Source organism: Schistocerca americana, chromosome 1 (assembly GCF_021461395.2).
Source record: "Schistocerca americana isolate TAMUIC-IGC-003095 chromosome 1, iqSchAmer2.1, whole genome shotgun sequence".
Taxonomy (NCBI): domain Eukaryota; kingdom Metazoa; phylum Arthropoda; class Insecta; order Orthoptera; family Acrididae; genus Schistocerca; species Schistocerca americana.
Genome location: NC_060119.1, coordinates 1,103,717,700 through 1,103,733,421, shown reverse-complemented (window position 1 = coordinate 1,103,733,421; position 15,722 = coordinate 1,103,717,700). Strand labels below are relative to the sequence as shown.

At 42.6% G+C, this 15,722-nt stretch overlaps 1 protein-coding gene across 1 annotated transcript in view; it reads left to right on the top strand.

Moving 5' to 3' along the window:
- The window catches only part of LOC124550657 (retinal dehydrogenase 2-like), an 82,084-nt gene that overhangs the window by 21,306 nt on the left and 45,056 nt on the right, over positions 1-15,722 (top strand). The window contains exons 5-6 of the mRNA XM_047125384.1: positions 15,263-15,453; positions 15,533-15,646. Coding sequence (XP_046981340.1) covers positions 15,263-15,453; positions 15,533-15,646 — 305 coding nt within the window. The remainder of the gene's footprint in view (positions 1-15,262; positions 15,454-15,532; positions 15,647-15,722) is intronic.

Below are 15,722 nucleotides of genomic sequence, written 5' to 3'. Positions count from 1 at the left end.
CTTTATTTCTTGTGATATATCAATGAACAAAATGATTTTCCATGAATTATTTTGGGTTACTAAGTAAAAAGAAAAAAATGGTAACATATATGTGTTTAGAGCGAGGGGACTGATGAAAGTTTGAGGTTTCAAATAATAAACAACATTTTCAGCAAACCTGTTTCTGATCATTTTGTTCTGGAGCTTAAGTATACAAGATACACACATAAAAAAAAAAGGTTTTGCATCACCCTTGTTCCCAGAACTCCTGAAGATAGATGTTGACTGTGGATATAGTATCACAGACACAGTCCCTTTGACTGTTCAGAGATTTGATTAAACCCACCCAAAGATGTAAACAACCATGCATGAGCGGCACCTGTTAGACAGAGGGGGGTCTGACAGCTGATCAGTTCCAGTCATTCCACCAGGAAGGAGGTACATGGCTCATGTTGTCTGTAGTTCAACCATGCCTAGACGGTCAATACCGTGGTTCGATCGTGTCCGCATTGTTACTTTGTGCCAGGAAGGGCTCTCAATGAGGGAAGTGTCCAGGTGTCTTGGAGTGAACCAAAGTGACATTGTTCAGACATGGAGGAGCTACAGACACACAGGAACTGTCAATGACATGCCTCGCTCACACTGCTCAAGGCTACTGCTGCAGTGGATGGCTACTATCTATGGATTATGGCTCGGAGGAACCCTGACAGCAATGCCACCATGTTGAGTAATGCTGTTCATGCAGCCACTGGATGTTGTGTTATATTCAAACATGTACAATAGGCTGCATGATGTGCAACTTCAATCCCAAAGCCCATGTTGAGGTCCATATTTGCAACCACAACACCATGCAGTGGGGTACAGATGGGCCCAAAACCATGCTGAATGGACCGCTCAGGATTGCCATCACGTTCTCTTCACCAGTGACTGTTGCATATGCCTTCAACCACACAATCATTGGAGATGTGTTTGGAGGCTACCTGGTCAGGCTGAACGCCTTAGACACACTGTTCAGTCACTGCAGAATGTGGATGTTCCCTGCTGTTTTGGGGTGGCATTATGTGGGGCCAGCCTATGCCACTGGTGGTCATGGAAGGTGCCATAATGACTGTATGATACATGAATACCATCCTCCAATCGATAGTGCAACCATATCGGCAGCATATTGGCGAGGCATTCGTCTTCATGGATGACACTTTTTTGCCCCATAGTGCACATCTTGTGAACGACTTCCTTCAAAATGACGACATCGCTCGACTAGAGTCACCAGCATGTTCTCCAGACATGAACCCTATCAAACATGCCTGGGATCGATTGGAAATGGCTGTTTGTGGACAACGTGACCCACCAACCTCTCTGAGGTATCTACACTGAATCACCTTTGAGGAGTGGGACAATCTAGGCCAACAGTGCTTTGATGAACTTGTGGATATTATGCCGTGACAAATACAGGCATGCATCAATGCAAGAGGCATGCTACTGGGTATTAGAGGTACTGGTGTGTATAGCAATCTGGACCACCACCTATGAAGGTCTCACTGTATGGTAGTACAACTTGCAATGTGTGGTTTTCACAAACAATAAAAAGGGCAGAAATGATGTTTATGTTGATCTCTATTCCAATTTTCTGACAGCTTCTGGAACTCTCAGAACGGAGGTGATGCAAAACTTTTTGCTAGAACTTCCTCAAAAAACAATGTCATATCTCACTACTGATTCAAAATATCTCTGGTATTCAGTCTTTAAGTGTCCATGTCAGTGGCTTAGGATAATATTTGCAATGCAAATGTAACGCTGCACAACTTAAGTACACATGATGCACATTCCAGTTTAAATTCTTATCTGGATTTAGTCCTACAAATCTGAAGGATTCACTTTCATTATCTTCCTATTTCTGAAGCTTATTTTTATTTCCTGGCATTTTGACTGTTGGATCCTGAATAGTACAAAAAGCACTTCAAAATGTTGAGGGTCAAACCATATAGCTGGAACTATGTTTTAAGTTAGATTAGATTAGATTAGATTAGATTAATACTAGTTCCATGGATCATGAATACGATATTTCGTAATGATGTGGAACGAGTCGAATTTTCCAATACATGACATAATTAGGTTAATTTAACAACATACTTAAGTTAATATAGCAACTTTATTTTTTTGTGTTTTTTTTGTTTTCTTTATTTTTTTATTTTTTAAATTTTTTTTAATATTTTTGTTTTTTTTCTTTTTTTTTCTTAATTTATATCTAAAAATTCCTCTATGGAGTAGAAGGAGTTGTCATTCAGAAATTCTTTTAATTTCTTCTTAAATACTTGTTGGTTATCTGTCAGACTTTTGATACTATTTGGTAAGTGACCAAAGACTTTGGTGCCAGTATAATTCACCCCTTTCTGCGCCAAAGTTAGGTTTAATCTTGAATAGTGAAGATCGTCCTTTTTCCTAGTATTGTAGTTATGCACACTGCTATTACTCTTGAATTGGGTTTGGTTGTTAATAACAAATTTCATAAGTGAGTATATATACTGAGAAGCTACTGTGAATATCCCTAGATCCTTAAATAAATGTCTGCAGGATGATCTTGGGTGGACTCCAGCTATTATTCTGATTACACACTTTTGTGCAATAAATACTTTATTCCTCAGTGATGAATTACCCCAAAATATGATGCCATATGAAAGCAATGAGTGAAAATAGGCGTAGTAAGCTAATTTACTAAGATGTTTATCACCAAAATTTGCAATGACCCTTATTGCATAAGTAGCTGAGCTCAAACGTTTCAGCAGATCATCAATGTGTTTCTTCCAATTTAATCTCTCATCAATGGACATACCTAAAAATTTGGAATATTCTACCTTAGCTATATGCTTCTGATTAAGGTCTATATTTATTAATGGCGTCATACCATTCACTGTACGGAACTGTATGTACTGTGTCTTATCAAAATTCAGTGAGAGTCCGTTTACAAGGAACCACTTAGTAATTTTCTGAAAGACAGTATTGACAATTTCATCAGTTAATTCTTGTTTCTCAGGTGTGATTACTATACTTGTATCATCAGCAAAGAGAACTAACTTTGCCTCTTCATGAATATAGAATGGCAAGTCATTAATATATAATAAGAACAACAAAGGACCCAAGACTGACCCTTGTGGAACCCCATTCTTGATAGTTCCCCAGTTTGAGGAATGTGCTGATCTTTGCATGTTACGAGAACTACTTATTTCAACTTTCTGCACTCTTCCAGTTAGGTACGAATTAAACCATTTGTGCACTGTCCCACTCATGCCACAATACTTGAGCTTGTCTAGCAGAATTTCATGATTTACACAATCAAAAGCCTTTGAGAGATCACAAAAAATCCCAATGGGTGGTGTTCGGTTATTCAGATCATTCAAAATTTGACTGGTGAAAGCATATATGGCATTTTCTGTTGAAAAACCTTTCTGGAAACCAAACTGACATTTTGTTAGTACTTCATTTTTACAGATATGTGAAGCTACTCTTGAATACATTACTTTCTCAAAAATTTTGGATAAAGCTGTTAGAAGGGAGATTGGACGGTAATTGTTGACATCAGATCTATCCCCCTTTTTATGCAAAGGTATAACAATAGCATATTTCAGTCTATCAGGGAAAATGCCCTGTTCCAGAGAGCTATTACACAGGTGGCTGAGAATCTTACTTATCTGTTGAGAACAAGCTTTTAGTATTTTGCTGGAAATGCCATCAATTCCATGTGAGTTTTTGCTTTTAAGCAAGTTTATTATTTTCCTAATTTCAGAGGGAGAAGTGGGTGAGATTTCAATTGTATCAAATTGCATAGGTATGGCCTCTTCCATTAACAGCCTAGCATCTTCTAATGAACACCTGGATCCTACTATATCCACAACATTTAGAAAATGATTATTAAAAATATTTTCAACTTCTGACTTTTTGTTCGTAAAGTTTTCATTCAATTTTATGGTAATACTGTCTTCCGCTGCTCTTGGTTGACCTGTTTCTCTTTTAATAATATTCCAAATTGTTTTAATTTTATTATCAGAGTTGCTGATTTCAGACATGATACACATACTCCTGGATTTTTTAATAACTTTTCTTAATATAACACAGTAGTTTTTATAATTTTTGATAGTTTCTGGGTCACTACTCTTTCTTGCTGTCAGATACATTTCCCTTTTCCGGTTACAAGATATTTTTATACCCTTAGTAAGCCATGGTTTGTTACAAGGTTTCTTACGAGCATATTTAACTATTTTCTTGGGGAAGCAGTTTTCAAATGCATTTACAAAAATGTCACGAAATAAATTATATTTTAAATTGGCATCAGGTTCACGGTACACCTCATCCCAGTCTAACTGCTGTAGGCTTTCCCTGAAATTTGCAATTGTTAAATCGTTGACTGAACGTACTACTTTGGAGGACTGTTTAGTATTGCTGAATGGAGCTATGTCATATATTGTAACTAGCTGTGCACCATGATCAGAAAGACCATTCTCAGCAGGCTGAGCATTTATCTGGTTAAACTTATCTTGGTCTATAAAGAAGTTATCTATCAGCGAGCTGCTATCCTTTACCACCCGAGTAGGAAAATCAATAATGGGTGTCAAATTGAAAGAACCGAGTAATACTTCAAGGTCATTTTTCCTATTACCCTCTTTCAGAGAATCTACATTGAAGTCCCCACAAATAATAATTTGCTTCCCCCTGTCTGACAGATAGCACAACAAGGAGTCCAAATTTTTCAGAAATAGATGAAAATTTCCTGATGGGGACCTATATACAGTTACAATTATAAATGAGCCTTTATTTAATTTAAGCTCACAGGCACATGCTTCTATATGTTTCTCTACACAAAACTTTTTTGTTTCTATACTTTTTGCACAATGATAATTTTTGACATATATGGCAACTCCTCCTTTCTCCATATTTTCTCTCATTACATGTGCAGAGAGCTTATAACCACTTACATTTACCTTATCCATATCAGTAACAATGTGATGCTCAGACAGGCATAGTATATCTATTTCATTCTCAGCTTCTAAATCTTCTAAACAAACCAGAAGCTCATCTACTTTATTCTTTAAACTCCCAATATTTTGATGAAATATACTTACATTATTTTTAATTATACTTTTATGAGAACCTTTCCTTATTCTAACATTTGCAGTACTCTCCTGTCTGAGTTTCTCATTGTGCTTAGGCCTAGTTCCTATACCAGTGGTCACATGGTGTTCAGAGAGGCAGATTATGTCAATTGGGTTGGGTGACTTTAATTCATCAATGCAATTACCTAGGACTGAGATACAACATGGTGGAGATAAAATTTCTGGTGATTGGTGAAAATTTATAATTGATAGCTGTGATTGGTGATCCAATGTGCTAGAATTGTGCTGTTTAATTTCTTTCCTAAACTGAAGATTTGTTTCAATCCTGACCTCTCGTAGAACTTGACATCTTTCTGTCTTACCTATCCTAAAAAAGGTGCTGCTCCAACACCTGTAACCACTGGTATTTTACCATTCATGGCAGTGCCTCCCCCCCTTAAATTTCCTGCTATTACCCCAGCCAGTTTCCCCTTCCCTTTCCTGTTGAGATGTAGGCCGTGCCTGGTATAGTCCCACCTACTGAGATAATCAACAGGAACCACACCAATATGGGTCCCCGCACCCGACCCAAGCAGCCGTTCCAACTCCAAATTAACTCTCCCAACAGAAGAGTTCAAATGAGGCCGGTCATGGCGTCTCAGGACAGATACAAATTCAACATTGGTGTGTCTCGATGCTGACGCAATCTTTACCAGGTCACACTCTATACTGTACCCAGGATCTCTGTCGATGCTGTTCCCTGGCCCTCCCACAATAACCACGGTGTCTTCCCTGGTAAATCCTTTACAGAGTGAACCTAAATCCTCTGTCACCTGATCCAGACTAGCACTTGGTTTGAAAAAATTTGTGACCTGGTATTCTGGTCCTAATTCCTCCTGCAGAAGTTGGCCCATGTGTGTTAGTGCACTCAGGGAATTTTTTTCTGCTTCACAATGTTCAATGAATGCACATGTATTTTGGCAAACAGAACTTATGAAGAGTGTATATTGATGGGAAAATCATGTACTTTATTGTTAAGAACAGTTTACTGCTATTGAAGAAATAATTACTTTTTTCCCTCTTTATTTTATGCTTCAAGTAGGATACAACTTGTAATCTGATACCTAATGTAGCATGTAGATTAGCAAGGTACGGTTTACCTAGTGACAGGCCATTATCATGTCACAAAAGATTTCTGTTACTTTGTTATTCTTGTCTAGTGAGGTACTCATTTTTTCAACAAAGTTCTTTACAGCATCTACAGTATTCTTCCATTCTGTTAGCAAAATAGATTATTTGAAATAATCTCAAGTGTGATAATAAAATTTAATTTTATACATTGTTTTCCAGTGCTTTGTCCGCAACTGTTTTACTTTCGTAAAATGTCGTCTAGCTGCAGCTACTTTCTCAAATCAATAAGAAGAATATTGACTAATGAATCTGTGTGACTGACTATATAGGAAAATGTTTATAAAATTACATAAATTTGCATGTATAACAATTTCATTGTTTCAGTTTAAATTTTGTCCTACACATTCTGAAAGATGTTAATAACGTAAGTGTAATGTTCTCTCTAGATGTCAACCAGATAAGACGAGAAATATTAGTAAGTGTAAGATCTGCTTAGAATTTTGAGGTGTGGACATTTCTTCATTCCACATGTTTATTCTGATAATTTCTTTAAAAAAAAGAAAAAAATAGCCCTGTTTGTATTCTGTAACACATGAAACAAAATCCGATGTCAGATTCAGATTGTGGTACAGTTTATCCTCCAATTGTAATTTCTACTTTAACTCACAACTTTCCATTTAAAGTAACTTAACAATATATAGCTACTCAACTGATTAATTAACTTACTTTTATTGGGGCTCATAAGATTACATTATGCACAGAGTGTATACTTGATATGGGAAACCAGTCAGTAGCTTACCCTTAAATCTTAATATGTAGCCTCTATAGTACAACTTAAAGGAAATAATTTAAGTAATGTACAAGTAAAACCTGCTCTATTATCCTGTGCCTACCACTCATTTCAGCCTCCACTCCCCCCTTAATAGTCCAACACGTCAAATGCAGAACAACATGTGAAGCCATGCATACCGTATTGACTGACAAAAATGTATGTCCAATACAAAGTTTTTTGTACAGAGCGATGGCACTAAACTGCCTGAATGCATGAATGGACACAGAAGAACTATCACTCTTCTAGACACAAAGTACCCAATTGCTGTCAATGCTTTACAGTATAAATGAAGAGACCTGAGTGCCTTTTCCACCACATGGGCCATATGGATCATCCTTCCTGAACATTCCCCCACTTCTTTCTACCCTCCTGGGCATAACCTCAGTGAACAAACCTTTCTTTTTCACACTGGCAGAATTTCTTTATTTAGGCAACTGCCTTTTTATCCCCCCGCTCTGTGCTCCTAAACTCTGTCACTCTCTGGTTTTATGAGTGTGTCACTTTATTTAGTTATATAATCATCTTCACTATAAAATACTTGTAAAAAATATAAACAGTTTTGGAACAGTCTTCTCATTCATAATGTCATGTAGACATTGTATCAGTTGAGCACATAGAGGACCCCCATTAAATAATTCTTAGTCAGTGCGGCTAATTTCTTTACTCATTCTATCATATATGACTTTCCAATGATTTGTTTTTTGTGCTCATTCCACTGTAAGTCATTCTGTACATATACTTGCAGATATTTCATGGATGTGACTACTTCCAGTGATTTTCAGCAATTGTGTAATTGCAAAGCTACAGGGTTTTCTGTCTATTTATGCACAATACATTACATTTTATGATTAAAGTTCTTCTGAGTGTTGTGCTGCATGATTGTGTAAATAACTTGAATATAAACTATTGAGGGAATATGGAATGGTTGTAGGTAAACAACTAGAATTCTCCCAGATACAGATTTATTCACACTTAGCTTCTACACAGATACAAGTCCGGAGGCTAACTGCTGTTAGCGTCCAACATCCTGCTCAAAGCCCTCTCCTCAAAGATAGCACACTTACGCACAGAACAAATATCGATATTTATGGCACTCTACGCCACATAGCCCCCCCCCCCCCCCCCCCCCCGCACAGTATGGAGTATGTCCCTGTGAATGGGGGGGGGGGGGAGAAGTTAGGAAGGTAACGCACAGTTCTTCTGCATCAGGCGGAAGCGGTTGACTGATAGGAGACCGGGGGGTGAAACACGGTACGTCGACGGTGAAGTCAGCAAGCGACACCGGCGGCTGAAGACGACGTCCCGTCCTGGAATGGAGGTGTAGCACTTCATCAGGCGGAGAATCACCTTGCCAGAAGGCCTAACAAAGGCACGCAAATTGCCACACGCAGCACTTCTGCTCAATTTAAAGCGGCGCACCACATGAGATTCTGCACTTCCTCAATTTTGTCACACGCGAGTACCACAAACACCGTATCACCATCTACGACAACAGATAATTTATGTATGTCATCAGGGTGCACATGTATTGTGAATTCTTGGAAGGCACCTGTACAAGCAATGGTAGGGAGGCAGGGAGGTGTGGGAAAGCCATGGCAGGGGGAAGCATCTGCTAAGGGGGGGGTGGCAGGTGCACTGGACTGCGCAGGAGACAAGCTCGGGTGATCAGCTGACAGACGAGGGAGCGTGACCGAAGGCAACGAGGAGCCAGCGTGGATTGAACAGTGTGACAAAGAGCTGTCACATGAAGATGGTAACACAATGGTAGAATCCGAGTGGTCAGCAGTTTGACTGCGAGGGCTGTGAGGAGTGAAGCCCCGAAAAGATTGGCCACTCGAATTAGATGAACGTGGCGAAGGAGCAGTGCTCGGCAGAGAAGCACGCTGTGGAGAATCAATACCCAAATGCATGGTGTGGAAAGATGGATGGCCGCTCGAAGCAGGAGTGGGAGAAATAGGGGCAGAATCAGGTAGGTTCACCTGAGGCTCAATGAAAGCTGGTTTCACTCGGTTGAGTGAGACCGTGGTTACAGAGTCTTTTATGAGGAGATCCATGTTATTTTCAGAGCGTTTGACGACCTTGTAAGGAACTGTGTAGTGCGACTGAAGCGGGGCTTTGACTGAGTTGTCTCTGAGAAACACGTACTCACAAGAGTCTAGCGTGCGTGGTACGTACACGCGTGGAGGTGTATGAGCAGCCGGAGGTGGCGGCTGAATTTTGCTGCAGTGCAAGCGCACCTGCTCGAGAAGTGAAGGGAATTCAGAGGGCCGTGGAAGTGGGGTCGGAGTGACTAATTCTCCAGGCAAAACCAGAGGTTGGCCATACACAAACTCGGCTACGGAACCCTTGACGTCTTCCTTGAAAGTCGCACGAAGGCCAAGAAGCACGGAGGGCAGTGCCTCTGTCCATAGTGAGTCATGGCAATGCAGGGCAGACTTTAAGGTGCGATGCCATTGGTCGACAAGCCCATTGCTTTGGGGGTGGTATGCAGAATTTTGACAATACCACACATTTTACATAAGTCAGAGAAAACTGAAGACTCGAATTGTCGCCCCTGGTCAGTGGTGAGGTAAACAGGTGAGCCAAATCTAGAGATCCACGAATCTAAGAATGCTCGACTTACTGTCTCAGAGGTAATGTTCGGAATAGGCACAGCCTCAGCCCACTGAGTCATCCTGTCAATAGCTGTAAACAAGTAATGGAAACCTTCGGAGGGGGGCAAAGGGCCTACGAGGTCGACATGAACATGGTGAAACCGGCCTGGTGGTTGGGCAAAACAGCCAAGGGGTGGAGAAGTGTGCCTGGAAACTTTGTTCTGTTGACACACCATGCATGCCCTTGCCCAAGACTGACAGTCATGGCGCATGTCTCTCCAGACAAACCGTTCAGCTACCAGACGGGTGGAAGCTTTGACACCGGGGTGTGCTAATGTGTGTAGTTTGTCAAAGACCTGGCGTTGAAGGGGCTTAGGAATGAATGGCCGCAATGTACCAGTCGATTCGTCACACCACACTAAGTCAGATATGCCAGGGAAAGTAGAGCGTACCGGTTGGAGAGAGGAGCTGTGGTCTGAAATTAACTGCATGGTATCGGGGTCTGCCGATTGCAACCGAGGTAGGTCCGTTAAGTCAATTAAGGTTGTGACAGCACCAACACGCGAGAGAAAATCAGCGACCACATTGTCCGCTCTTTGGATGTAGTGAATGTCATTTGTAAATTGCAAGATGTAATCGATGTGACAAAAGCGTCGTGGGGGCGGATCAGCCGCAGGATTTTTTATGGCAGGAACCAACAGCTTGTGATCAGTGAGCACATAGAAATCGCGTCCCTCAACATCAGTTCTGAAGTGTCTTATGGCCTCGTAAACTGCAAGTAATTCTCTGTCGAATGCTGAGTATTTATTCTGCGCGTTGTTTAGCTTTTTTGAGAAAAACTGCAGGGGGGTCGTAACATCGTTGTATGTCTGACTCAGTACTGCGCCGATAGCATTGTCACTAGCGTCAGTAGTGATAAACATTGTGGCATCCGCCCGTGGGTGAGCAATAGTGACAGCGGAGGCCAACAGCTGTTTGAGTTCATTAAATGTCTTGTCCATACCTGGTGTCTGTGGTACCTGGCGGGTGCCAGAAGTTTGTGGGCCAGCGAGAGCATCTGTGAGAGGAGCCTGCACCGCAGAAGCAGCTGGCAAATGTTTCCAGTAATAATTAACTGTTCTGATGAACCTGCGTAATTCCCTATAGGTCTGAGGGCGTAGCATGTCAAGAACAGGCTTGATCTTGTCCTGTGGTGGTGTCAGACCGTCCGATGACACAACATAACTTGGGAATGTGACGGATGACTGGCGCAATTGAGTCTTTTTATTGTTCAGTTCAATACCAGCGGCTGCTAAAATATCTGTCACGACTTGAACATGCTCCTCACTCTGTTCCAAAGTAGAAGCAAAAACCAATATGTCGTTCATGTATACAAAACAAAAGTCTAGATGGGATAAAGTTTGACTGATGAAACGCTGCCACGTTTGGGGGGCGTTTTTCAACCCAAACGGCATAAATTTGTATTGGAACAGCCCGAAGGGAGTGGTTATGGCAGTCTTTTCAATATCCTCCCGAGACATAGGAATCTGATGAAATGCGTGCTTACAGTCCAAAACAGAGAAGTACTTTGCACCTTCGAGCGCATGATTGAAGTCTGCGATGTGTGGGACCGGATATTTATCAGTGATGGTGCGGGCATTTAAACGCCTATAGTCTCCGACCATACGCCAAGTACTGTCTTTCTTTTGGTCAAATAGGATAGGACTAGCCCAGCAACCGGAAGATAGTTCAATTATTTCCTTTTGTAACAGATCGTCCAACTGTTCTTTTGCAATTTTCATAAATTCTGGCTTGAGGCAGTGTGGGTGTTGCAATATGGGCGGCCCATTGGTTAGACGTAACTGATGAACTGTGCCATTAGTGACTACTGCAATACGTGGCACAGCACGACAGTCAGATGTCCGTGAAGCGGAGCAGGCAGTGGCGGACGGGCCAAGCTGTGGCGCTGAGGGCACGGAAGTACAGGTGTGCCACCCGCTCGTAGGTTGCGTAAAGGCCACACATGTGTTAACATGGGCGAGGTTGGTACACTGGTTCTTGGTAGCGGGCCATGCCGCTACGAGCGCTGTAGGCCCGAGTGGGCGTGGCCGAACAGCAGATGGCCGTAGTTCATTGCCACGAGCTTGGCAAGTTAATTGTCCATTCGGAACACAAGGAGCATGAGCACTCGGGCATACCCTATCTTTACAAAAAAGGGTGCTGACACAGTTTACAGAGTTCACAACATTGTCGTTAACGTGCGCGGGCACGGGAACACCTGATTGGCATGGACTGACCTTGTCTGTAGCTGACGCGTCATCTGCTTGTAGTGCCGTGAGGCGTTGTTGTGTGGAGGCCAACTCGTGGTGTATGTCGCGGAGATGCAGCAGCATTTCCATACGTTCCATCTGCAACTTTGAAGACTTGGCGCACTCCACAAGCCACATGTTTGGTGTTAGCAGAACTGTCACTCGGCGAAGCGAAAGGAATATGCTTGTTAAGGAGGGGGTAAAACACAGTATTGAGCACAAAATCTAGTGACAACTGATAGTGCTTGAGGAAATCAATTCTGAGAATAGGTTCTTCAATTGTTGACACTAGAAACGTCCACTCCAGCTTGCACTCAGGCGAAAGTTTCACTGTATACAAAGTGGAACCCGAACACTGTAGGGTAGACAAGTTCACTGCACGAAGTACTGTTTTGTGTGGTTGCACTTTATTGGTTGCTAGGCGAACTGGCAGCAAAGAGATGTCTGCGCCAGTGTCTACCAGAAAACATACACCTGATCATAAATCGCGAACATAGACTCGACCACACTTACTGTTATTGTCCGAAATGGAGTGCAACGTGGGATGGTGCCCGTTGTTTACATCGCAGGAGGTGGCACCATAGCCTACCTGCGGTTGGAGTTTGCGTAAGAACACGGTGACTGGCTTGCTCCCCGAATCTCGCGTGGAAGAAACAGTAAAGTTGGGCAGGCCTGTGCTCCTGTGGGTAGTTGCTAGGTGACAGAGTATGTGCCCCAGAGTCTTCCACAGAGGCCGATGCACTGTCGTTGTGGGGAGTTGAAGGTGCAGGCAGGGCAGCTAGTTTAACAAACTTGTTATTAGCAGCACCAGACAAGGGTGTGGCGTCAGAAAGCGTCTTAATGCAGTCATTTCCAGAATGCAGTGCATGGAGCTCACGTTGCCTGGTGGAGTATGCTCTGTCAGCGGCGCGTAAACGTTCATTTACTGGCCTATCTTCATACGCAGAGATTGCAGTCTGGACAGGCAAAGGCAACTTTTCAGTCCAGATTTCTGTGAGCATGTCATCAGGCATAACTTGCTGATCGACGAGAAAACGGATGCACCCCCACAGCTGGGACAGAGACCTGTCACCGAGACGCTCTTCGTAGATGAGCTGTCGCACATTTTCTCTCCTGGTTTTAGAGACGCGCTCCAGTATCGTCTGTTTCACCACAGCATACTTCCCTGCTAGGGGGGGGTGCTTTGACCAGATAGTAAATTAAATCGACACGGTCGTGAAGATGGTTCATGAAGCAGGTGAAGCCTGCGTCGTCGTCCAAAGCACAGACATTGAATGTTTGCTCAACCAGGTTAAACCAGAACTCCAGGTGAGCAGGTTTGAAGTCTGGTAATTTCGGCAGATTCGGCACTGCAGTCACTGCGGAGGTGCGCCTATTACTTTGGATGGAAGTGGAGCATGCCGAAGATTGCGAGTCCGAATTATTGGCATCCCGTGTGTGTGTGTGTTTGAGGTTTACGGGCGCTAAACAGCGAGGTCATCAGCGCCCATTGGCATCCCGTAATGCGGGAATCGCGAAATTCACTTGACGCCGGGGGGGCGGCTGCGAAGCGACGGACGCTCGAACGGTGTGAGGATCGTCGTCAAGATGTGCATTCTCATTGATGTGGTAGCTCAGAGAGAAGCCACAAGTGCTTAAGTACGCCAGTGAATGTCCGTTATGCACACGGTATTCACTCGACCGTGAGTGGTGGGGCTGGTTGTAGATGTCGGAGTAATTACTGTCTAGCACAGAATTGTTGACTTGATTAGAAGCAACACAAGGATCCCACACACATCCACTAGGATGCACACTCGGTGTGATATTTGCTGTTTGGCGAGCATTGAGCACCTGTTGACTAGCCGGTGCGGAAGGATACACACGTGGTGGGAACTGATTCGAGTTTGAATTTACTACTGGATTTTCCAAAGTAGCAAAACCTCGCTCGACGCCACGAACTGTATTGAATTGTGTGTTCGACACAGGAGTAGGAATGTTCCGACCAACACTCTGTGGAGAACATGTGGGAAGGTCCAGGCTAACAAAGCCAGAGTCCACGACCGTTGGCGGTTGGAAGAAACTGGCGGCACTCGATGAATTCCACTGCATGTTCTGGCTGAAGGATTCCAAAGATTCTTGCGGCATGTCCACTATGATGGCAGGAGTGCTGGAGAGATGTTGCTGGAATCTGGGCGACAGTGAATGCTGAAAGGCCATTGTCTGGAGCTGAACAAAGGCCCTCGCGATCGTGGAGAAACCCGACGCCGTAGGCGCGTAAATAACCTTCGGGCGGTAACTCAGATGCGTATTACACAAAAAACGGGGTCACCAGTGAGGGAATATGGAATATTTGTAGGTAAACAACTAGAATTCTCCCAGATACAGATTTATTCACACTTAGCTTCTACACAGATACAAGTCCGGAGGCTAATTGCCGTTAGCATCCAACATCCTGCTCAAAGCCCTCTCCTCAAAGATAGCACACTTACGCACAGAACAAATATCAATATTTATGGCACTCTACGCCACACTATAAAGCCAAAATTTTGATGGTACAATGTCCTTCCTCAGGGCAAGACTGGTTTTGCTGGAGGAGAGGTGCCCCTATTTATTGCAGATAATCACTGTCATTATGTCATATTTGTAGAATTAAAATACAATAGGCTAGTCTGACAGAAGAGGGTAGGAGAGAAGCTATTCTTGGGCTATCTGGCTTGTCTATGATTGGTGATAGCCTGCAAAGCAGTACCTGGCTTTTGGCAGACGTGTTTTCTTCCTGGTGTGAACATAAAAGCACTGACAGCTCCTCTATAGCTGTTTAGACTAAGTTGCAGACAGGCACAGTTAAAAAGCACTTACACAAAACTTTTGACAACAGCCTTCATCAGCAAAATAGAAACAGAGAAACACACATACAAGCAAGCACACATCATGCACACATGACTGCCAACTTGGCAACTTGGGCCAGAATGTGATGTATTGACACCAACTGATTGCAATAAATAGGGCCACCTTCCCTTCTGCAAAACCAATCTTGCCCCTTAGGAATCCATTGAATTGTGGACAAAACACATTTTTATAGTTGACATTTAAAGTCTTTTATACAATGAAATGATACTGCACCCAGAAAATTTTAATCATCATGACACTGACCATGCACATGTGGTTGTGCCAATACATTACATTTGTTTGTATTGAAAATCAACTGTTAATCCCTACATTATACTTCAGCCCTCTGCAGATTTTTCTGTTTTTCACTGTAAATTTTTAGTCATAAATTTTACATGTGTTAAATATAGAGAATCAGTAAATATAGCTTTACTGTAGATTCAGCCAAGGTTTTTTTTATCATTTTAATTCTTTACACTATTTCAGATGGTCCTTACTTCACATACACAAGGAAGGAACCCATTGGTGTAGTAGGACAAATTATTCCATGGAACTTCCCTCTGGGAATGGCCATGTGGAAGTGGGGCCCAGCACTTGCCACTGGTTGTACAATTGTGTTAAAACCGGCAGAGCAGACTCCTCTTGCAACACTGCATGTGGCTGCCCTCGCTAAAGAGGTAACTTGCTTAGCAAGCTGCCAACACCCTCAACAATCTTTACTGTTGTAGCTGAGTTTGATAAATCATTTCTTCACAGGCAGGGTTTCCTGATGGTGTCATAAATGTCATACCTGGTTACGGTCCAACTGCAGGAGCTGCTATTTCCTCACACCCAGACATTACTAAAGTAGCCTTTACTGGCTCCACAGAGGTAAATATTTGTAATTTTTGTTTTGATACATATTGATTTAAACATTGTAAACATAATGTATACTTACTTGTCAGCA